General features: G+C 43.3%; 1 protein-coding gene across 8 annotated transcripts in view; it reads left to right on the top strand.

The window, feature by feature from the left end:
- The first annotated feature begins 542 nt into the window (after positions 1 to 542).
- LOC112251578 (AP-2 complex subunit alpha-2) overlaps positions 543 to 25,700 on the top strand; it is a 69,277-nt gene continuing 44,119 nt past the window's right edge. For 3 of the 8 annotated variants that reach the window (XM_024422582.2, XM_024422569.2, XM_024422559.2), the window contains exons 1-2: positions 543 to 1,378; positions 21,489 to 21,700. In XM_024422582.2, the coding sequence (XP_024278350.1) occupies positions 1,312 to 1,378; positions 21,489 to 21,700 (279 nt within the window). In that variant the 5' untranslated portion in view covers positions 543 to 1,311. Of the gene's footprint in view, positions 1,379 to 5,880; positions 5,900 to 21,488; positions 21,701 to 25,700 lie in introns of those variants that run through there. The other 5 variants (XM_024422588.2, XM_024422575.2, XM_024422563.2 and 2 more) reach the window with 3 other exon arrangements.

The raw sequence follows: 25,700 nt of genomic DNA, 5'->3' as shown, positions 1-25,700 counted from the left end.
GAGTACTGGAGGGGACTGAGGATGCACCCTTGTGGGGTCCCGTGTTATGGATCAGTGTGGTGGAGGTAATGTTGCCTACCTTCACCACCTGGGGACTGCCCGTCAGGAAGTCCTCTTGGGAGGAGTTCAGTCCCAGGGCCATGAGCTTTGTGGTGAGCTAGAGGGCACTATGGTGATACCCCATTTCATGGGTGTACAATCCATAGGTTAGGCTGCACAGTGTAATATGAATTTTCAATATACTGGCTAACTGGTGAGATTAATGTTGCTCATTTCAGTGGTTTAAGAGCTAAGACGCTAATATTTGTGTAAACTTTTTTGAGTCAAATTAACTAATAATTGTCTTTGTTGAAGTTATATAACAACATTCCCACCTTGTTTTGCATTATCTAGTCCAATTGTAGCATGATTACACAATTTGTATCTGTTTGCGTCAGTTTCAATGGGGAACTGTTATTTTGAAGGCGAACCGCGGATTCCGCTATTGTTGCTTACGCGAATGATGTTCACAACACACTGGTGAGTACAAGACGAAGGAAAAAGAAGCGCCAGAGTCTGCGCAAAACGAACACGTCTCGTGGTCGCGCTGCTTGTGCTGTCACGAGCCTTGTCCAAGGCTACTGAGTAGTGAATTGACATAAATTATTGACGAAATCGAATTGCCTTCGTTTAGCCATCGGACATACGTCATTATTGGAATAGATACATTGTGGAAATACGATGGTATGCTGACTGATCACGGTCAACTGGTGATGTTTTCCAAGATTTGATATAGCTAGCTAGCCAGCTAACGTTAGCTGTTTAGCTAGCTTGCGTGCGTGACTCACTGACAGAGTCAGAGATCAGACTGAGTGGCATTTTTTTGGCATTGTGCTTTTTCTCTGATATCTGGATATATAACGTTAATATATTTAGCGGATAGATGTAGTTAGTTACAACTGCGTGTACTTTAACAGTCATCTGGTCGTGAACGAAGAGAAGGTTTGAATGAATTTGCTAGCCAGCGGAAACGTCTGCTAGTTAACACGGATACACTTGGAGTAACCATACTGCTAGTTTGCTGAATTGATCAACGGCACTGTCATCCAAACTAGCTAATCTACATTGCTAGCAAGCTATTACAAACCTGTTATCTTTGGTAAAACGCCAAGGAACATAAACGGTTAAAAGTTGGTTCCTGGCTAACTAGCTAGGAAACAAGCTAACACACCCTGTACTGTAACACCTAAACGCCAGCTGACGTTTGATAGCTGACCATCGACAATTATTGTTTTACGGGAAAGGCCGGAGTGAGGACAGAAACCAGCAAAAATGCCGGCTGTGTCGAAGGGAGATGGGATGCGCGGATTAGCGGTGTTCATTTCGGACATACGGAATTGTAAGTGTCTTTTTCCATCATTGATTGGCTTTTCAACGTGCCATGTTATTATAAACATTTGCATGGTGGGCGACATTTGATCAACAGACATTTGTTTTCAAGTGTACCCTGAAATGTAGTGGTGTAAAGTGAAACAGCTAGCTCAATGGTATGGAGAGGTCATTCGCGGGTACAGTTGCTGCTGCACCGCATCCCTTTTCCATTTGCTCTGTCTACTACTGTGCTTGGTGGTTATACACGGTCGACCGTGATGATATGTGTTGTGTGTCAGACTCGTAGCATACTACTAGGCCGCTACCCATGAGATGCTGTCACTGCTGTTCACGTCATCCGTACCAGAACAGAAGCAGAGTAGCTGACTTGTTATCGCGATGGGCCACCAGGGTTTAATTTTGCCCAGTTTTTTTGTTGTTGTGATAAAACATTTATCAGGCAGTCGCATAGGGCGAAATGTAGCAGGGCTGGATGGATAGTTATGTTGTCTCGCTGTTGAGAGAACGTTACAGTAGCTAAACCAACCGGTTGAACTACTGGGTCGATTATAATTGGTCGCCACTCACAGCATAGTAGTCGATCATATGTTTGCTCCTACCTTGTTTAGTGATATTAATGTATTGTCAATAGTTGGAATAATATACAAATGTTGCTAATCCAGTTTTTCTAATTTGAGGCCTGGTTTATTCTGAGTGCATTGTCTGTCATAGCGCACACATACACGCCCATACATTATACAGATATTGTGCATGACACTGCCATTTTTCATAACCACTGTCATGATAGAGCAGAATAATCTTTCTCACTCACTCAAAATACACACACACACACAATGTGCACATTAACCCTTACCAAAAAAAGTTTGCAGTCAGAGTGCAGTATAACTGCAGTATGCTGCAAATACTGTGTCCAATATACATTTTTTACTGCAATAGAAATACCACAGTCGGCTGCAGTTACTGCACTTTTACTGCAGTTTCAAACCTGCAATCTTTTTTTCTAAGGGAAAATGCAGGCTTTAAGAATACTAGACAGTGTCTTGCTTGCAGCCTGTTTCATGTAAAGCTGGCCCTTACAAAAAAGTGCAGTAACAGCAGTCGACTGTGGTATTTTAGACGCAGTTATACTGCAGCTACACTGCAAAATTATTGCAGTAAAAAAATTGCATGGTACTTCAGTTTACTGTGCTCTGACTGCAATATTTTTTCATAAGGGGGCACCGCATGGCATTTAGGGTACCTTTCCCCTCTTTCAAACATGATAAACAACAGAAACAAGACCTGAAGAGGTTACAAGACTGCTAGTGGTGTTGTGGGGTTAGCATAAGATTGATTTGGAATAGACTGCTGTCTGAGATCACAAAATGACATCATAGTAGTCCAGATTGAAAAGTTGGAAAACTCAAACAGCACACGCATTACCTTAGTCCAGCGTCTAAACTGAAATGGCAAGGACTGCCTCTATTTGAAATGGACACAGTCATACACTAATATCTTGAATTTCACCCTTATTCACCCCCGCCCAGCCCCGTCCCACCTCCAACTCTTGTCCTCTTCCCATCCATCCCTCTGATGATTTGTACAGTATGGCTTTTCCTCTCTTCTCCCTCTGGAACATTGTGTTCTCCTTGATCTCTCCTTCCCTACTGTTCCCCAATTTAGTCGCTGTTCCTGTTATTCTATTAGTTAACTCTCAAGTTCTTTGCTTATTTATTTATTCCTCATAAATACATAGCCTAATTCTCCAACATTCTCCAAGATTCACCCTATCTAAGAACTTTACACATGCTATGCCCTATTTCTTTCAAGTTACTCAATAGGCTACTCACCCCTTTCTTTCCCCCACATGGCCCTATTCCCTCTATGAGATATGAAGGAGAGTCTGAGGAGTGGAGAAGCAATTCTCCTTCCTTCCTTGCCTTGCCTTCCGTTGTGGCTGGCAACGTGACATTCTTGGTCCACAACTCAAATTGACTGTAAATATCACAGTTAGCCAAGCCAGTAAACCACAAACTTATCTTCTAAAACATATTACACTATTGAATAAGGCAACCAAACCACATTGCACTCTTGAATAATGCAACAATTCACAAGCAGGTGCAGACAATTTAAAAGGTATATTTTCTCCTCTGTAGTCTACACTCATTACATTTTAGCTTCAAGACAAATGGCATGTGTTCATCAAGTCACGTTAGCTTTAAAAAAACAACAACAATTAACCCTCTCATACGAATATAAAAGTACAGTAGGCCTACCTTACAACATTACAACAAATCAGACATTTTTTATCAATATCATGCAAATGTGGTAAAAGCAAATTGTGACTGAAAACAGGGGTGTAAGTGAATTCACAGTGGAGTTGCAATGAGCTGTTTTATGTGTAAGCCCATACCTGCCACACAAAATAAATGCTTAATGATTTGTGAAGGTGCACAATTAGTCTGTGCTTCAGTCTGATCAACTGTAGCCTACTGATATCGACCACAGCTAAAGGTAGCCTAGAGAAGCCTATGCACTCTGATCTCATCTGGACCAAGGGGAAAGAAACTTCATGTTTTTATAGCCTAAGCTTTGTATTTATAGAATCAAATATTCCCATTTTATTTGTGTTCTTGGAGAATATGATCTAATTTGGTTTATATTAAAACTTTGGGTGCTACGTTACAGGAGACAAAGGGCTGTGAGACAGGTTTAATCTGTGACACATGAAAAGTGGGATGGTACGGTGCAACAGACGCTGAACAGCAGAGGGACTAATGATCTTGGAGATGGGGAAAGGTCAGATTTTTAAAATTGGGAAAGTTTGCGGGGACTCCACTCGGAGGGGCAGGTCATGAGTGGACAGCCAAAACCCTCTGCCCGAGACGATGCCGGGGCCCGGTAGCGGTTTGCTTGTCGTCGATACCTGGAGATGTTCTTGAGAAGAGCCAACCGGGCTCTCTTCCAGGTATGGCAACAGCGGAGGACAAACATCTGGGCCGAGGGTATGCCGACCTCTTGCTCCGGGAAGAGTGGGGGCTGATACTCCAGGGAACACTCGAAAGGCGAGAGCCTGTTGGCAGCCTGAAGGAGTGGGTCCACTCCAGGACCTAGGAGCGGACAGCGTCATGTACAAACATCTGGTTATCTGGGCCAGATGTTTCCCAGCCGAACCGCCCCACTGGGAACACTGCCTCACTGACCTGCTTCTCTATTCCCCAGCTGAGTGCCGTCGCCAGACACGAGGTGGGAAGGATGATCACGAGGTGGGAAGGATGGTCACGAGGTGAGAAGTTAAACCGAGTGAAAAGCAGGGCCCGCATAGCTTGCCTGAAATTGAGCCACTGGTGGCGCGAAGATATTCCAGGTTCTTGTGGCCCGTCCACACAATGAACGGATGTTCCTGCCCCCTCCAACCAGTGTCTCCACTCCTCCAACGCCATCTTCACCGTGACGATCACGATTCGTCACGATTCCCCACATCGTAGTTCCTCTCCATGGCGTTGAGGTGATGGGAAGAGGCGCAGGCATGTAATTTTAGGTCCATGGCAGAACGCTGGGACAGGACAGCCCCCACTCTGCTTTTACGAAAAGCTGGTTCTCCAGGAGGCTGTAGAGGGCCTGTTGGACGTGAAGCACGTGTTCTTGGGCTGAGTGGGAGAAACGAGGATGTTATCGAGGTAGACAAATTAACCGGTTCAACATGTTCAAATGGCACGACCAGGTATTTGTAGTGGCCGCTGGCTGTGTTGGAGGTAGTCTTCCACTCGTCCCCTTCCAGTATCCAGTTCCTGGTACTCCGTGGTTATGGTGGAGAGGTCCGGGGCAACCTCCGAGCCCACAGGAAGATATCCCGGGGCAGGCTGTGCTGACTTCAGACGATGGGCGTGGCAGAACGGGCTCCAGCTCATAATGGCACCAGCAGTTTAGTCTGAGGGGATTGTAGCTGGAGCCAAGGGAATCCCCTTTACCACAGAAACCTGAAGAGACTTAGTCAACATAAATTGGATTGCCTCGCTGGTTCCCTGACACTCGCGACAGGGCACAAACTCCCTGCTACATTCTCTAAGCCACCCATCGATCCGCATGGTCAAGCCTATGAGGGAGTCAAAGTCCGTGGGCAGCTCCCGGGCTGCGAGCTCGTCTTTGTTCACCTTCAATAATCCGTGAAGGAACATTTCGAACAATGCTTCCGGGTTCCAGGCACTCTCAGCCACCAATGAGCTAAAATCCACCGTATAGTCTGCCACACTACGGGATTCTTGACATAGCTGGAGCAGCTTACGAGCAGCCTCTCTCTCCCGGACAACAGAGAATCAAACACCTTCCAAACATCCGTCACTAACTCCTCAAGACTGAGGCAGACGGCGGACTCTCTCCCACACTGCCGTATCCCCGGCGAGTGCCCTCCTGGACGTCAGCGCTATGATGTACTCTATCCTTGAGCAGTCCGAGGGGAATGAAAAAGGCTGCAGCTCGAAGGCGAGGGAACACTGGGCGAGAGAAGCCCGGCAGGTTCCATATTCTCCAGCGTAGCGCTCCGGAGCAGGTAAGCGGGGTTTTTATGACACTGGGGTAGGCTGGGAGATTACTGGTGTGACCCGCTGCCCAGTAGGGAATCGGAATTGCTCCAGCAATGTATCGAAAGTCCGGTCATGGTGTTCTGCCAGGTTATGGAGTCCCTCTGTAAAGACATTGCAGTAGCTCCTCGTGTTTTCCAATGGTGGCTCCTTGCAGGGAGACAGCATTATGACAGCATTATGGATCTGGTCTGAGTCTGCTTGGTCAGTACGAACTAACCATGACTATCAGAACTAGAGGTCGACCGATTATGATTTTTCAACGCAAATACTGATTTATTGGAGGACCAAAAAGAGCAGATACCGATTAATCAGCCATTAAAAAAATATATATATATATATATTTGTAATGAAGACAATTACAACAATACTCAATGAACACTTATTTTAACTTAATATAATACATAAATACAATCAATTTAGTTTAAAATAAATAATGAAACGTGTTCAATTTGTTTTTAATAATACAAAAACACAGTATTGGGGAAGAAAGTAAAAGTGCAATATGTGCCATGTAAGAAAGCTGACGTTTAAGTTCCTTGCTCAGAACATATGAAAGCTGGTGGTTCCTTTTAACACGAGTCTTCAATATTCCCAGTTAAGAAGTTTTAGGTTGTAGTTATTATAGGACTATTCTCTCTACCATTTGTATTTCATATACCTTTGACTATTGGATGTTCTTATACGCACTATAGTATTGCCAGCCTAATCTCGGGAGTTGATAGTCTTGAAGTCATAAACAGCACAATGCTTGAAGCACAGCGAAGAGCTGCTGGCAAATGCAGGAAAGTGCTGTTTGAATGAATGCTTACGAGCCTGCTGCTGCCTGCCACCGCTCAGTCAGACTGCTCTATCAAATCATAGACTTAATTAGAATATAATAAACACACAGAAATACGAGCCTTAGGTCATTAATATGGTCAAATCCGGAAACTATAATTTAGAAAACAAAACGTTTATTCTTTCAGTGAAATACAGATCCGTTCCGTATTTTATCGAACGGGCGGCAACCCTAAGTCTAAATATTGTTGTTACATTGCACAACCTACAATGTTATGTCATAATACTGTAAAATTCTGGCAAATTAATTAGTCTTTGTTAGAAAGAAATGGTCTTCACACAGTTTGCAACGAGCCAAGCGGCCCAAACTGCTGCAGTTGCTTGCACAGAACGCAAGAGAAGTGACACAATTTCCAGAGTTAAATTAAATTCATGTTAGCAAGGCAATATTAACTAAATATGCAGGTTTAAAAAAGTGTACTTGTGTATTGATTTTAAGAAAGGCAGTGATGTTTATGGTTAGGTACATTGGTGCAACCACAGTGCTTTTATTCGCGAATGTACTCGTTAAATCATCACCCGTTTGGCGAAGTAGGCTGTGATTCGATGATAAATTAACAGGCACCGCATTGATTATTATATGCAGCGCAGGACAAGCCAGATAATCTAGTAATATCATCAGCCATGTGTAGTTAACTAGTGATTATTTTAAGATTGTTTTTTTTATAAGGTAAGTTTCATGCTAGCTAGCAATTTACCTTGGCTCCTTGCTGCACTCATGTAACAGGTGGTCAGCCTGCCACTCAGTGTCCTCGTGGAGGAAAAGAAGACAGGTATAAATACCCGGGGGATAATGCGGAAGATGGGTGACACCTGGAGGGGGGTGAAGACGAGCACAAAGACTGGTGAAACAGATCAGGGTGTGACAGTTGTCTAATGTTTCGATCATCCCTATAGCCAGGAGTTTGTCTAGATTTTTTGTTTTACCATATGACCTAATTAGAACAAATCTGGTCCCATCATAGCGCATATGAAACTGCTTTTTACAGCTGATTTATTACTATGACATACACTACAACAAGTGTCTGGAGTTGGTTAGATTAGGCTACTGGCTTCAAATGCCTTCTGTTTTAAATTTTTACTGTATGTATATTATTTTACTGCTCTAGGGATATAATTATTGTTTGGATAACCTTATTTACTATTATGTATTGATATGTACCTTGACATTTTTTCACTCTTTATGCGATGCGTGCTGCGGAGAACACCGGAAGAAGAATTACCACAGTGAATTATTGTAATGTTTGTGTGAATTAATCCCTTAAGAGATGGGTTGCCAATAGGCAATTTGACACGAAAATAAAATGTAATTCATTCACCAGATCAGTACAAACTGGGTTGTAAAAAAAAACATTTCCTCCCACCACTCTGGGACCTATAGCGCCACCCCTGAAATCATCACACAATGTTACAAATGAAAAAACATATCCTATTTGTATGATCTACATAAAAATAAATCAATTGGTGTTGGATGGGCTTTGATAGTTTTGTGGCTCAGTGCAGCTGGTGGCTGCTGCGACAAATAATGTAACTGTTCCTGCAATTTCAGGTAAAACTCAATAAAACAAGTCTCATATTAGGAAAATGTCTACATTTCAGCAGTTTCAAAAATATTGCTCTGCTGCTACCATTTAGACTGAGTGTTGGCTCAGTGAAACAGTTCTGTTTACATTGCCCTGCTTCAAGGGGGCAACTGTCGGGCGAGTTTGTGCGCTACCTCTGGAGGTAGAGGTTAAGACATAGAAAGTTTACATTTGAGTAATATGTGTAGGCAATTGTATTTTTACAAACATTGTACAAGTCTGAAGAGGTTCCAAGAGCATTTTACCCACCTCCTCACTCTTGAAAATAGTCGCCTCTTCACCACACCCTTCACACAATTTTTCTCTTGTCTAAGCATTCCTTAAATTTATGTCTCAAAATTTAAAAGGTGTGGTTTCCTCAAACCTTATTGGTCATGCATCGGACCTGCATATTTGTGTCCACTTGCAGCATGTTATTGTTTCCAGACATTTTGTGCAAACTGAACAGATTATCTGAAATGAGTTAGTGTAAAGCTATTCTATTGAGGGCTGGTTTAACGGACTCGGATTAGACCAATCCAGAGTAGGCATTTATTCTTCAGTTTAGTCAAAGAATGTAGGCTAAACCTTTAGATCAACCTTGGATTATGTAGGCCTACTTTTTAAACTTCAGATTCTGTGACTTGGATCTTTTAGCCCAAAAATTTGTCATAGTTCAGGAGCATATTAAGATGAATCCATGAAACCATAAGGTGAATTCAATTCCTTTTGACAGCATCCCTTTTGATTTAAACAACTTTCCGTACGTGTTTGCCCATAGAAGAAGTGGTCAGAAAGTGACTTTTTGGACCTGAATGCCACAATCTTTAGCATTTAAAGGTGCTTGAAGTCTTTTGTTATTGACCAAATACTTATTTTCCACCATAATTTGCAAATAAATTCATTAAAAATCCTACAATGTGATTTTCTGGATTTCTCCCCCCCCTTCATTTTGTCTGTCATAGTTGAAGTGTACCTATGATGGAAATTACAGGCCTCTCATCTTTTTAAGTGGGAGAACTTGCACAATTGGTGGCTGACTAAATACCTTTTTTCCCCCACTGTACGTCAAAGGGCAATTCCACCACTTTTCAACCTAATATTCATCACCTCCAGCACCAAACGGGTGTCGATGTGAAAATGTTTCTATGATCTGTTGCTAAAAATATAAGTAGGAAGGTCTAAACTACAACGTATGCAAATGTTTTTTTCAATGCTTTTTAGATCATTAATGTTAAAGGTTAAAAAAGACATGCATTTTGATAAAACATTTTTTCCCCAGAAATGATAAAATAGTTTGACAACCCTGTTTGTAACTTTGTTTGTAAATTAAATCAGTCTCAACCTTTTATCTTTTGCAGTGATGAAGACATGGATGTCTAATCATATGGTGGGGTATGCAAAATGGGTCAACTTTGAGCACCTTTTATCTCTTGAATGTTTTGACTTTGAGGTCCAAAAATTCAATTTCTGAGCACTTTTACAATGGGCAAATATGTATGGACGGTTTTATTAAAATCAAAAGGGTGATGTCAAAAAGTGATTGGATTAAAATGGATTTACTCCATACCATTATTATCTTTCAATGAGTGCAATTATTTCCAGAGAGTAGTCTAGATATAGGCCAGCCTGATCTAGACCTTTTATGGTCGTGTGTGGTAACATCTAGGTTACACGATATACAATCTTGACGATTGTATATCGTGTAACCTAGATGTTACCACACACGACCATATTTATATTGCAGATTATGAACTTTCCTAACATATGTAATGTCTTGATTGTATGTAACAGCTATGCAAATGAATGTATTCAGGGCTCGACATACAGGGCTGCCTGCTAGCCAGTTGAGCATCTCCATCAGTGGCCTACTTGGGCCAGTGAAAAAAAAAGATTGTAATAATGCTATTTTTTATCAAGGCTATATAATTGATTAAACTACCAGCTTCGGGATTATAATTTTTTAATGTTGATTATTGTGTAAACGTGCTGCGCACATAGCCTTGTTTGTGGTAATCTGTTGGGCAGAGAGGGCGCTCAGCTCTCAAACAGCTGGTTGTTGCAAGGAGCAGCTCACCAAAGACCGACACCGGTAGGGGTAGGAAAGATGTTCCAAGTGATATCTACCAGTAAATGCAAAGGCAAGAATGGGTTTGCAGAATGGGAATGAAAACCAGGTATTTAAAAAGTTAAAAGTCTTGGTTGAATATTTGCGATGTGCAATGGTCACCATGGAATAGCCTATCTTGAAAATCTGACACTTCCATATGGTATTTTGTCCTTAGTCATTGTAGCTAATTTGGAATATCTACTGCTCTAATATAATTATTGTAATTTTCATTTCTGATCAGTTTTTATGAGAGAGGTAGCCACTTTCGTTTGTTTCCTGGCGTTTCAATTGGAGTTTTTTTGCGGTACTCTGTTGCGTTACCCATGTGTGGTTATTATGAGCAAGACAACATCAGAAGATGGAGCCGACAGACATGGCAGCTTTGCTTCTAGCGCCTAAGCAACTTCACACTATTTCATTTTTTTATTTCTTAGATTATTAGCCATGAATGTTTTTTTGTTTGTTGTTATTACATAGTCAGAAAATACTTTTGGATATCAGAGTAACTCAATAGCATTACGACAAGAAATATGACTTTCCCGAATTAGATCTTTTGTTTTTTACCCCCCCAGGGCACTTTAACTTTTTAAAATGTATTTATTTTTATTTCACATTTATTTAACCAGGTAGGCAAGTTGAGAACAAGTTCTCATTTACAATTGCGACCTGGCCAAGATAAAGCAAAGCAGTTCGACACATACAACAACACAGAGTTACACATGGAGTAAAACAAACATACAGTATAAACAAGTCTATATACGATGTGAGCAATGAGGTGAGATAAGGGAGGTAAAGCCAAAAAAAATGCCATGGTGGCAAAGTAAATACAAAATAGCAAGTAAAACACTGGAATGGTAGATTTGCAGTGGAAACGTGTGCAAAGTAGAAATAAAAATAATGGAGAGCAAAATAAATAAATAAATAAAATACAGTAGGGAAAGAGGTAGTTGTTTGGGCTATGTACAGGTGCAGTAATCTGTGAGCTGCTCTGACAGTTGGTGCTTAAAGCTAGTGAGGGAGATCAGTGTTTCCAGTTTCAGAGATTTTTGTAGTTCATTCCAGTCATTGGCAGCAGAGAACTGGAAGGAGAGGCGGCCAAAGAAAGAATTGGTTTTGGGGGTGACTAGAGAGGTATACCTGCTGGAGCGTGTGCTACAGGTGGGTGATGCTATGGTGACCAGCGAGCTGAGATAAGGGGGGACTTTACCTAGCAGGATCTTGTAAATGACATGGAGCCAGTGGGTTTGGTGACGAGTATGAAGCGAGGGCCAGCCAACGAGAGCGTACAGGTCGCAATGGTGGGTAGCATATGGGGCTTTGGTGACAAAACGGATTGCACTGTGATAGACTGCATCCAAATAGTTGAGTAGGGTATTGGAGGCTATTTTGTAAATGACATCGCCGAAGTCGAGGATTGGTAGGATGGTCAGTTTTACAAGGGTATGTTTGGCAGCATGAGTGAAGGATGCTTTGTTGCGAAAAAGGAAGCCAATTCTAGATTTAACTTTGGATTGGAGATGTTTGATATGGGTCTGGAATGAGAGTTTACAGTCTATCCAGACACCTAAGTATTTGTAGTTGTCCACGTTTTCTAAGTCAGAGCCGTCCAGAGTAGTGATGTTGGACAGGCGGGCAGGTGCAGGTAGCGATCGGTTGAAGAGCATGCATTTAGTTTTACTTGTATTTAAGAGCAATTGGAGTCCACGGAAGGAGAGTTATATTGCATTGAAGCTCGCCTGGGGGGTTGTTAAGTGTCCAAAGAAGGGCCAGAAGTATACAGAATGGTGTCGTCTGCGTAGAGGTGGATCAGAGACTCACCAGCAGCAAGAGCGACCTCATTGATGTATACAGAGAAGAGAGTCGGTCCAAGAATTGAACCCTGTGGCACCCCCATAGAGACTGCCAGAGGCCCGGACAACAGACCCTCCGATTTGACACACTGAACTCTATCAGAGAAGTAGTTGGTGAACCAGGCGAGGCAATCATTTGAGAAACCAAGGCTGTCGAGTCTGCCGATGAGGATGTGGTGATTGACAGAGTCGAAAGCCTGGGCCAGATCAATGAATACGGCTGCACAGTAATGTTTCTTATCGATGGCGGTTAAGATATCGTTTAGGACCTTGAGCGTGGCTGAGGTGCACCCATGACCAGCTCTGAAACCAGATTGCATAGCAGGGAATGTATGGTGAGATTCGAAATGGTCTGTAATTTGTTTGTTGACTTGGTTTTCGAAGACCTTAGAAAGGCATGGTAGGATAGATATAGATCTGTAGCAGTTTGGGTCAAGAGTGTCCCCCCTTTGAAGAGGGGGATGACCGCAGCTGCTTTCCAATCTTTGGGAATCTCAGACGACACGAGAGGTTGAACAGGCTAGTAATAGGGGTGGCAACAATTTCGGCAGATAATTTTAGAAAGAAAGGGTCCAGATTATCTAGCCCGGCTGATTTGTAGGGGTCCAGATTTTGCAGCTCTTTTAGAACATCAGCTGAACGGATTTGGGAGAAGGAGAAATGGGGAAGGCTTGGGCGAGTTGCTGTGGGGGGTGCAGTGCTGTTGACCGGGTAGGAGTAGCCAGGTGGAAAGCATGGCCAGCCGTAGAAAAATGCTTATTGAAATGATCAATTATGGTGGATTTATCAGTGGTGACAGTGTTTCCTATCTTCAGTGTAGTGGGCAGCTGGGAGGAGGTGTTCTTATTCTCCATGGACTTTACAGTGTCCCAGAACTTTTTGAGTTAGTGTTGCAGGAAGCAAATTTCTGCTTGAAAAAGCTAGCCTTGGCTCTTCTAACTGCCTGTGTATAATGGTTTCTAGCTTCCCTGAACAGCTGCATATCACGGGGGGCTGTCCGATGCTAATGCAGAACGCCATAGGATGTTTTTGTGTTGGTTAAGGGCAGTCAGGTCTGGGGAGAACCAAGGGCTATATCTGTTCCTGGTTCTAAATTTCTTGAATGGGGCATTCTTATTTAAGATGGTTAAGAAGGCATTTAAAAAAATATCCAGGCATCCTCTATTGACGGGATGAGATCAATATCCTTCCAGGATACCCCGGCCAGGTCGATTAGAAAGGCCTGCTCGCTGAAGTGTTTCAGGGAGCGTTTGACAGTGATGAGTGGAGGTCGTTTGACCGCTGACCCATTACGGATGCAGGCAATGAGGCAGTGATCACTGAGATCTTGGTTGAAGACAGCAGAGGTGTATTTAGAGGGCAAGTTGGTTAGGATGATATCTATGAGGGTGATATCTAACACGGGGTTTAAGGCTTTGGGGAGGTACCTGGTAGGTTCATTGATAATTTGTGTGAGATTGAGGGCATCAAGCTTAGATTGTAGGATGGCTGGGGTGTTAAGCATGTTCCAGTTTAGGTCGCCTAGCAGCACGAGCTCTGAAGATAGATGGGGGGCAATCAGTTCACATATGGTGTCCAGAGCACAGCTGGGGGCAGAGGGTGGTCTATAGCAGGCGGCAACGGTGAGAGTCTTGTTTTTAGAGAGGTGGATTTTTAAAAGTAGAAGTTCAAATTGTTTGGGTACAGACCTGGATAGTAGGACAGAACTCTGCAGGCTATCTTTGCAGTAGATTGCAACACCGCCCCCTTTGGCAGTTCTATCTTGTCTGAAAATGTTGTAGTTTGGAATTAAAATTTCTGAATTTTTGGTGGTCTTCCTAAGCCAGGATTCAGACACAGCTAGAACATCCGGGTTGGCAGAGTGTGCTAAAGCAGTGAATAGAACAAACTAAGGGAGGAGGCTTCTAATGTTAACATGCATGAAACCAAGGCTGTTACGGTTACAGAAGTCATCAAAAGAGAGCGCCTGGGGAATAGGAGTGGAGCTAGGCACTGCAGGGCCTGGATTCACCTCTACATCGCCAGAGGAGGAGTAGGATAAGGGTACGGCTAAAATAAATAAGAATTGGTCGTCTAGAACGTCTGGAACAGAGAGTAAAAGGAGGTTTCTGGGGACGATAAAATAGCTTCAAGGTATAATGTACAGACAAAGGTATGGTAGGATGTGAATACAGTGGAGGTAAACCTAGGTATTGAGTGATGAAGAGAGAGATATTGTCTCTAGAAACATCATTGAAACCTGGAGATGTCATCGCATGTGTGGGTGGTGGAATTAATAGTTTGGATAAGGTATAGTGACCAGGACTAGAGGCTCTACAGTGAAATAAGCCAATAAACACTAACCAGAACAGCAATGGACAAGGCATATTGACATTAAGGAGAGGCATGCTTAGTCGAGTGATCAAAAGGGTCCAGTGAGTAGAGAGGTTGGTTGGGGTCACGGCGATTTAGACAGCTAGCCGGGCCATCGGTTGCAAGCTAGCATAGGGTGGAGGTATGTTATTAGCCACCTCGTGCGTTTCCGTCGGTAGGATTAGTGGGGTTCCGTGTGGTAGAGAGGGATGAATCCAAATCACACACAAAAAAAATATATATATATATAGTTATAGAGGCCCAAGAATAAATAAATAAATCGTCCGATAGGTCTTTTCAATTGTCCGATAGCAGCCGATAAGACAGCTAACGGTTAGCGGACCGCAGATGGGCGTTCAGGTAACTTAACCCAGAGGCTGCTCCAAGATGATGACGGCGGTGGAGAGGAGGTATTCCGAGTGGACTTCTAGTCTGACTCTGGAGGCGTACACATCATCCACCACTTCCGAGTATATTACTCGCTTATGTTCAGTCCCTGGACCATAAAGTAGATTAGCTCAAGGCGAGAATCCCCTCCCAGAGAGAGATCAGGGACTGTAACATACTCTGTTTCATGGAATCATGGCTCTCTCCGGATATACTGTCCCTGTTCATACAGCCAGCTAGGTTCTCAGTACATCGCGCAGACAGGAATAAAGAAGGGAAGAAGAAAGGCAGTTGTGTATGTTTCACGATTAACTACTCATGGTGGGATTGTGATAACGTACAGGAACTCAAGTCTGTTTGTTCACCCAACCTAGAATACCTCACAATCAAATGCTGACAATATTACCTCCCAAGAGAATTCTATTTTGGTTGTAGTCACAGCCGTGGATATTCCCCCTCAAGCCGATACCATGACGGCCCTCAAGGAACTACACTGGACTTTGCAATCTGGAAACTACATATCCTGAGGCCGCATTCATTGTAGCAGGGGATTTTAAACAAAGTCCTCTCAACAAATTGCCTGTAGTACTCGCGCTTCAAAAACTCTCGACCATTGTTACTCTCCCTTCCGGGATGGCTACAAGCCCCTCCCCCGCCCTCCATTAGGCAAATCCGATCACAAATCCATTCTGCTGCTCCTTTCTTATAGGCAGAAACTCAAACAGGAAGTACTCGTGCTAAGGTCAATTCAATGTTGGTTTGACCAATCGTAATGTTTGCCTCTGAGAATAACATTGACGTATACACGGACATGGTGACTGTGCTCCTAAGGAAGTGTCTAGGGGATGTTGTTCCCACTGTGACTATTAAAACCTACTCAATCCAAACACCGTGGATAGATGGCAGCAAAACTGAAAGTGCGAACCACCGCATTTAACCACGGCAAGGTGATTGGGAATATGGTTGAATACAAACAGTGTAGTGATTTCCTCCGTAAGGCAATCAAACAGGCAAAATATCAGTACAGAGACCAAGTGGAATCGCAATTCAACGGCTCAGACACAAGGCGTATGTGAGAGGGTCTACTGACAATCATAGATTACAAAGGGGAAAACCAGCCATGTCACGGGCACCGTTTTACTCCCGGACAAGCTAAACACCTTTCCCCACTTTGAGGATAACACAATGCCACCGACGAAGCCCGCTCCCAAGGACTGTGGGCTCCCGTTCTCTGTGGCTGACGTGAGTAAGACATTAAATATGTTAATCCTCGCAAGGCTGCCGGCCCAGACGGCATTCCCAGCCGCGGCCTCAGATGTCTGCCCCAGGTGGTGAAGGTAGGAAACCACACACTACGATGATCCTCAACACAGGGGACCCACAATGGCGCGTGCTCAGGCCCCTCCTGTCCTCCCTTTTCACCCATGACTGAGTGGCCACGCACGCCTCCAACTCAATCATCAAGTTTGCAGACGACACAACGGTAGCAGGCCTGATTACCAACAAGGAGGTGAGGGCCTTGGCGGAGTGGTGCCAGGACAATAACTTCTCCCTCAACGTAAAGAAAACGAAAACGCTGATCATGGACTTCAGGAGACAGCAGAGGAAGCCCGCCCCTATCCACATCGACGGGACCTTACTGGAGAAGGTGAAGAGCTTCAAGTTCCTTGTCTTACACATCATTGACTAACTGAAATGGTCAACCCACACAGACCGTGTGATGAAGAAGGTGCAACAGTGCCTCTTTAACCTCAGAAGGCTGAAGAAATGTGGCTTTTTTTGTAAATGTATTTTAGATATATATATTTGACCTTTTATTTAACTAGGCAAGTCGGTGAAGAACAAATTCTTACTTACAATGACAGTCTTCCCTGGCCAAACCCCTTGGCCAATTGACCGTGGGCCAATTGACCATGGGCCAATTGTGCGCCACCCTATGGGACTTCCCGGCCGGATGTGATACAGCCTAGATTCTAACCAGAGACTGTACTGACGCCACTCGGGAGCCCTAAGACCCTCACAAACTTTTACAGGAGCACCATTGAGAGCATCCTGTCAAGTTGCATCACCGCCTGGTATGGCAACTCCACTGTCCGCAACCACTGGGCTGTCCAGAGGGTGGTGCAGTCTGCCAAATGCATCACCGAGGGCACACTGCCTGCCCTCCAGGACACCTACAGCACCAGATTTCACAGGAAGGCCAAAAAGATCATCAAGGACATCAACCACCCGAGCCACGGCCTGTTGACCCCTGCTATTATGCAGAAAGTGAGGTCAGTACAGGTGCATCGAAACTGGGACCGAGAGACAGAATCTGTTTTTCAATCTCAAGGCCATCAGACTGTTAAAAAGCCATTGCTAGCTGGCTACCACCCGGTTACTCAAACCTGCAGCTTAGAGGCTGCTGCCCTATGTACATAGACATGGAATCACTGGTCGCTTTAATAATGAAACACTAGTCAGTTTGTTTACATACTGTTTTACTCTTTTCAAATGCTGTATTTTTCTGTATTTTCGTCAATGACACTCCGACATTGCTCGTCCTAATATTTATATACAGTGAGGGGAAAAAGTATTTGATCCCCTGCTGATTTTGTATGTTTGCCCACTGGCAAAGAAATGATCATTCTATAATTTTAATGGTATGTTTATTTGAATAGTGAGAGACAGAATAACAACAAAAAAATCCAGAAAAACGTGAAAAAAATGTTATAAATTGATTTTAAGAGGGAAAGTTCTTCGTATGGCCCACGAGAGTACTCGCCCCTACCGGTGAGGCTGGTCTTTCAGTGGACTGGAGGATACGAAATTACCAGACGCAACTCTTCATGTGAAGCCGGTGTAGACGTTTGGCTGGGGACAGCCAAGTTGCGTCGACTCGGGAAAAGGTGAATCGTCAGACTTCGGAGACTCTCAGGGGAACTCCGGTAGACTCGGGTCCTCTCTGTCAGGGAGACGTCGAGGACGTCCGGGATGCCTCGGAGGCGTGGTGAAATTGGATATCCTCACTTACCTATATTCCTGTAGCTGCCCATCAATTCAGGTGGTTAAGGCAATGAGCTAGTCGAGATCCGTCGGTAGTTCCCGGGCTGCTAGCTTGTCCTTCACTTCCTCCGATAATCTGTGCAGGAACGTGTCAAACATCGATTCCGGGTTCCAGGCACTCTCAGCTGCCAACGTGCGGAAATCCACTGCATAGTCTCCCACACTGCGGGAGTCTTGCCGAAGATGGAGTGACTTCAGGCAGCCTCTCTCCCGGACAATGGAGAATCAAAAACCTTCACTTCTGCCACGAGCTCCACCAGACTGAAGCATACGGCTGACTGTTGTTCCCACACAGCTGTAGCCCAGGTGCGAGCATTCCCGGACATCAGTGATGAGGTACGCTATCTTCGAGCGGTCCGATGAGGGCTGCAGCTCAATGATGAGAGAACACTGAGCGAGAAATGCCCGACAGGTTCCAGACTCTCCAGCGACGCCTTCTAGAGAAGGTAAGTGGGGTTCTCGGGAATCCGGGGTGGCCGTGCTGCTAACAGCCAGGTTACTTAGGGGCTGAGAGGTTACCGTCGTGGTAGGCTGCCTGACAGACCAACTGCGTAATTGCTCCAGCAATGTGTTCAACGTGCGGCCATGGCGTTTGGCTAAGGTCTGGAACCCCTCCATAAGACCATGCAGCAACTCCTTGTGCCTTCCAAGGGTGGCTCCTTGGGAGGAGACGGCATTGCGGAGCTGGTCCGAGTCTGCTGGGTCAGTCATGTCCAGTTCGTACTGTCAAGGCTCAGGAGAAGACCCAGATGCAGACAGTTTCGAAGTAACCAAAGATAATTACAAAACGGTGGCAGGCAACGACAGGTCAAGGGCAGGCAGAGGTCAGTAATCCAATGGAGAGTCCGAAAGGTATAGAACGGCAGGCAGAATGGTCAAAACTGGGATAACAGAAACTAGAGAAAGACGGGAGCATGGGAAAACAAGCTGGCAACAGACAAAGAGAACATGTATAAATACACTGGGGATAAGGGTGAAGACGAGCACAAAGACAGGTGACACAAATCAGGGTGTGACAGTATTTGGGGAGTTTCTCCCATTCTTTGCTGCAGTTCCTCTCAAGCTCTGTCAGGTTGGATGTGGAGCGTCACTGCACAGCTATTTTCAGGTGTCTCCAGAGATCTTCGATCAGGTTCAAGTCCGGGCTCTGGCTGGGCCACTCAAGGACATTCAGAGACAACTCCTGTGTTGTCTTGGCTGTGTTTTTATGGTCGTTGTGCTGTTGGAAGGTGAACCTTCGCTCGAGTCTAAGGTCCTGTGCGCTCTTGACAGGTTTCCATCAAGGATCTCTGTACTTTGCTCCGTTCATCTTTTCCTCAATCCGGACTGGTCTCCCAGTCTCTGCCACTGAGCAACATTCCCACAGCATAAGGCTGCCACCACCCTTCTTCACTGTAGGGATGGTGCCAGGTTTCCACCAGATGTCACGCTTGGCATTCAGGCCAAAGAGTTCAATCTTGGTTTCTTCAGACCAGAGAATCTTGTTTCTCATTGTCTGAGAGTCTTTTGGGTGCCTTTTGGTAAACTCCAAGCGGGCTGTCGTTCCTTTTACTAAGGAGTTGCTTCTGTCTGGCCACTCTACCACAAAAGGCCTGATTTGGGGGAGTGCTGCAGCGATGGTTGTCCTTCTGGATGGTTCTCCCATCTCCACAGAGGAACTCTGGAGCTCTGTCAGTCACCATCGGGTTCTTGGTCAAGGACCAAGGTCCTTCTTCCCCGGTTGCTCAGTTTGGTCGGTCGGCCAGCTCTAGGAAGAGTCTTGGTGGTTCCAAACTTCTTCCATTTAAGAATGATGAAGGTCACTGTGTCCATCAATAATCCAGAAATGTTTTGGTACCCTTCCCCAGATTTGTGCCTTGACACAATCCTTTGCTCTGATATGCACTGTCAACTGTGGGACTTTTTTTTATATAGATGGGTGTGTGCCTTTCCAAATCATGTCGAATCAATTGAATTGACCACAGGTGGACTCCAATCAAGTTGTAGAAACATCTCAAGGATGATCAATGGAAACAGGATGCACCTGAGCTCAATTTAGAGTAGCATATCAAAGGGCCTGAATACTTATGTTAATAAAAGGTATTTCTGTTTTTATTTTGTAATACATTTGCAAACCTTTCTAAGAAACTGTTTTCACTTTGTCATTATGGGGTATTGTGTGTAGATTAATGAGGAGAGAAGGTTTTATCCATTTTAGAATAAGGCTGTAACGTAACAAAATGTGGAAAAAGGGAGGTTGTACTTTCCGAATACACTTGTTTATGGATGATTTAACAGTTAGGTCGATAAATAATAGCCTAATTTCAATTTGTTTCCTATCTCCTGAGTTTTCTTAGACAATTAAGCTAAGGCAAGGTCTGTTTCCTCGTCTCTGCTACTGCTGCCTCCATCGCATTGTTTTCAATCCTAATATGTTGGGTAACTTTGATATTATGCGCCTAGCAACATAAGGAAAGGCAGCAATTCTACGGTATACTGAAGAATATCTTACAGAACCACAAACTGCAACCGTATCCAACAGCGGGAGAAAGCGCATTTGTTCTAAAATAATATTAGATTGATTTGTGTTGCACGATTATTTTTGCTTAATAACCATATACAATTTCAGTATCACATGTCTTCGAGTGACTGCCGTCCCCGTGGCCTCAGCAATGGATTAGTCCATAGAGACAGGCGCAAATCATACCAATGTATTTTTTTTCCCAATAAAAAAAGATCTAACAATTTGCACCTGCTCAACTAAAGAGATCTTGGTCGACCAACAGCCTATCGACAAAACAATCGACTAAACAATCAACCAGTCGACTAAATGGGGTGTCATTTGGGTGATAAAACCTAAAGAGACCGCATTCCAGAGCATAAGTTAATGTTTCTGTTCTATATGGTACCAGGGAGAGATGACCCAGACCCTGATCTCTACACAAAGATAACTGTTTTTACAGCAGATACTGTCTGCTGTGAAATGTCTTTCATACAAATCTTAACCTTGTGACCCATTCTGTACATCTGTTGTTCGTCATGTAGGTTGAAAGGGGTGTATCTTGGCTATAAAATACCTTTTGTACTTTTTGTCTCACGGCTCTCAATGAATCATCTGAGGGTGTTTCGTTGACCAGCCATCATTATCGTAGCACACTCAATTGATTCACTTTATATGTGTGCGTTATGTTGACCTGCTCCCTTATTAATAAGTGATTCAAGATTTAGTATTACTCTGACTTGTGTGATAAGTTTGTCTCTCATTTGATAGTAAATAAATGTACCTGAATGTTGATCCCTGGTATGTATATGTGTATCTTTTTGTCACTTTTTTAAGAGCCGCATTAAATCTAATTCCTTACATCTTTGGTTGGTATGGCAATAAAGTATTAGAACGTTAATCCAAACTAAAAGGGCTGCACTTCTTCCCCAGGTAAGAGCAAGGAGGCAGAGATCAAGCGGATCAATAAGGAGCTGGCCAACATCCGCTCCAAGTTCAAGGGGGATAAGGCACTGGACGGCTACAGTAAGAAGAAGTATGTCTGCAAGCTGCTCTTCATCTTCCTGCTGGGACATGACATCGACTTTGGACACATGGAGGCTGTCAACCTGCTCAGCTCCAACAAGTACACAGAGAAACAGATCGTAAGTGAAGTGTGTATGTGAGAGAGCACCAAACTTTGTATGAATGAAAAATGTGTGTGTGCTATAGCTATGTCTGTCTGTGTTTGGTTGTCTGTGTATTTTCAGTTTGTGGCACTCCATTTCTCATTGTCTATGTCTGTCTGTATCATGGTATCCCAGTCTCTGTTTTTTTGTCAGTAGTTTGTCACTGGTTGCCTGCCACTGTTTTTCTTTTTCTCTTAAACTGTTCTTTCAATGTTGATACAAAACATACACTGATGCATTTACTAAACAAATTCTGGGGTCCTAGTCTTGTCTGTCTATATTTGCAATACAACAGATCATTGAACTTAGTGTCATTCATTTCAACACCAAGCTCTGCTTTTGTGTTCAGATATTCCGGAACATTCAATTGCCAGAGCAAAGACTTATAAGTAGTTATAAATATGTCTGTATGACTATTGGGGTATATAAAAAATATTTAGGTCTAAGGTTGACCTGACAGGGCCTGTTTCAGTACAAACTCTTTCACAATGGTAGCCTTTGGTCTGGTTTGAATACTTTGAAAATGCTTCTTCCTTCCTTCCTCCCTTCCTTTCCTTCCTTGATAATGTTGTGGAAACCACACATTCACTCTTGCCATGTCAGATTAGTGGTTTCCTTGAGGAAAAAGGATGGCATGCAATACGGTACGTAGTATTTTTACAAGGCCACATTGCACATTCAGTAGGGTACAACATTGTGGAATGTTCACATAGAAAAATACTGTGAAGACTAGCCTCTGTTTACAGTAAGAAATCATATCATCTATTCACTCTAACACAACCCAGGTTCAGGGGGATAGAATTGAAATGATTATATCATGCCTCTTCAGCATTTGGTGGAGTAGTTCACTGAGAAGCATTCCAGGTGAAGCTGGTTGAGAGAATGCCAAGAGTGTGCAAAGCTGTCATCAGGGCAAAGGGTTGCTACTTTGAAGAATCTCAAATATGTTATGATTTGTTTAAACCTATTTTGGTTACTACATGATTCCATATGTTATTTCATAGTTGTGATGTCTTCACTATTATTCTACAATGTAGAAAATCGTAAAAATAAAGAAACTCTTGAATGAGTCGGTGATCAGACTTTTGACTGGTACTGTGTGTAAATGTGATATTTTCGTTTTTACATTTATACAAATTTGAGAACATTTCTGAAACCTGTTTTTGCTTTGTCATTATGGGGGTATTGTGTGTAGATTTAGGGGGGGAAACAATTTCATCAATTTTAGAGTAAGGATTTGACGTAACAAAATGTGGAATGAGTCAAGGGGTATGAATACGTTCCAAATGCACTGTTATGCATGTATAAAAACAACATTATTTTTTTCAAATTTTAGAAATTCTCCCGCGATCCTTTTTTCATATCTCCTTGTTTGGAACTGCTGCCGTAGTGAGTGCATACATTTTGTACTGGTCCATACTGGTGTTGCAAACACCATGCTCTACCAACTGAGCTACACGAAACCAATCATCTTATTTTTTATTTAACCTTTATTTAACTAGGCAAGTCAGTTAAGAATAAATTCTGATTTACAATGACGGCCTAGACCGACCAAACCCTAACGCAGACGACGCTGGGGCAATTGTGCGCCACCCTATGGGACTCTCAATCACGGCCGGTTGTGATACAGCCTGGAATCGAACCTGGGTCTGTAGTGACGCCTCTAGCACTGTAATGCAGTGCCTTAGACCGCTTAGACCGCATTGAGACGACTAGATAACTTGAACTGTGCACTTTCTCCCCTTCTGAATCGTACAGTAAATAGCAGCCTATCTGTTGGCTCTTGGTGTTGTAGCCTGGCCTTTTAACTTTTAGTTCTGTCATTTTAATTCAGTCTTCCATCGAGTCGCCTTGATATCTCCTTATAACTTTCCTACTACCGGTTTGATGATTTGTATGACAACAACAACAACAAGCTACACGTGCCGCTCTTGTGAATAGCAAGAGCACCAGCAGCATAAATTATAACATTTTCTCTCTCCAACGGGAAGTGCGATGTAGACCATCTGCATTGTGAATTCATGTGGGATTGTATGAATTTTCTGAAAGATTAACAGAAAAAAATAAATGTAAACGTTAAGAAAAATTGCCCATTTGTCACATCCCTATCTCAAACGGTACCCCATTTCCGTTTGTAGTGCGCCACTTTTGACCAGGGCCCATAAGGCTGTGGGCCTCATTTCCCAGTTGCGATGTAACTTAAGCATTACGATGATCCTACCAAATGCAATCGTTATTTACAAGCCAACTTTTTAAGTGTTTCCCAAACAAGCACGTATAGAGAACGTTCTCTAACTGCGTTGTCAGACCATGTGTCGATACTAATAGGATCGACGGAAAAGCAGCGCTACGCTCTTTTAATTTTCTTTTATTGTTTGGCTAATTGACATCATTTGAGTCCATTGGAGGTGTGGATGTATTTCAAGGCCTTCCTTCAAACTCAGTGCCTCTTTGCCTGACATCATTGGGAAATCAAAAGAAATCTGCCAAGACCTCAGTCTGGTTCATCCTTGGGAGCAATTTCCAAACACCTGAAGGTACCACGTTCATCTGTACAAACAATAGTACGCAAGTATAAACACCATGGGACCATGCAGCCGTCATACCGCTCAGGAAGGTGACGCGCTCTGTCTCCTAGAGATGAATGTACTTTGGTGCTAAAAGTGCAAATCAATCCCAGAACAACAGCAAAAGACCTTGTGAAGATGCTGGAGGAAACAGATGCAAAAGTATCTAATATCCACAGTAAAACAAGTCCTATATCAATCTAACCTCAAAGGCCGCTCAGCAAGGAAGAAGCCACTGCTCCAAAACCGCCATAAAAAAGCCAGACTACGGTTTGCAACTTCACATGGAGACAAAGATCGCACATTTTGGTCTGGTCTGATGAAACAAAAATAGAAATGTTTGGCCTTAATGACCATTATGTTTGGAGGGAAAATGTTTGCAAGCCGAAGAACACCATCCCAACCCTGAAGCACGGGGGTGGCAGCATCATGTTGTGGGGGTGCTTTGCTGCAGGAGGGACTAGTGCACTTCACAAAATAGATGGCATCATGAGGGAGGAAAATTGAGATGGCTTCAATATATTCACATAGACATCAGCCAGGAAGTTAAAGCTTGGTCGCAAATGGGTGTTCCGAATGGACAAATGAACCCAAGCATACTTCCAAAGTTGTGGCAAAATGGCTTAAGGACAACAAAGTCAAGTTATTGGAGTGGCCATCACAAAGCCCTGACCTCAATCCTATAAAAAATTTGTGGGCAGAACTGAAAAAGCCTGTGTGAGCATGGAGGCCTACAAACCTGACTCAGTTACACCAGCTCTGTCAGGAGGAATGGGCCAAAATTCACCCAACTTATTGTGGGAAGCTTGTGGAAGGCTACCCGACACGTTCGACCCAAGATAAACAATTTAAAGGCAATGCTACCAAATACTAATGGAGTGTATGCAAACTTCTGACCCATTGGGAATGTGATGAAAGAAATAAAAGCTGAAATAAATCATTCTCTCTACTAATATTCTGACATTCCAATCATTTAAAATAAAGTGGGGTTCATCACTGACCTAAGACAGGGAATCTTCACTAGGATTAAATATCAGGAATTGTGAAACTGAGTTTAAATGTTTTTGGCTAAGATGTATGTAAACTTCTGACTTCAACTGTATGACTGCAAGTAGACTATGAGGCACTTAATTATGCTTACCAAATAATGATGCACTAAATCACAGATTGGTCACATCATGAAACACGTTGAGACTTAAAATTAGACAGTAGCCTTGTCGCAAAATAGAACTCAATTGATTTCAATATGATTTGAAATAGCCTATATACAGTCGTGGCCAACAATATTGGCACCCTTGCAGAAAACTGTTGAAATTAAAACGTATTTTGATATCCACATATGTACAGTTGTGGCCAAAAGTTTTGAGAATGACACATATTCATTTTCAGTCTGCTGCCTCACTTTGTAT

Source organism: Oncorhynchus tshawytscha, linkage group LG01 (genome assembly GCF_018296145.1).
Source record: "Oncorhynchus tshawytscha isolate Ot180627B linkage group LG01, Otsh_v2.0, whole genome shotgun sequence".
Lineage (NCBI taxonomy): Eukaryota > Metazoa > Chordata > Actinopteri > Salmoniformes > Salmonidae > Oncorhynchus > Oncorhynchus tshawytscha.
The sequence above is the reverse complement of the archived record's forward strand: the minus strand, read 5'-3'. Positions and strand labels throughout refer to the sequence as shown.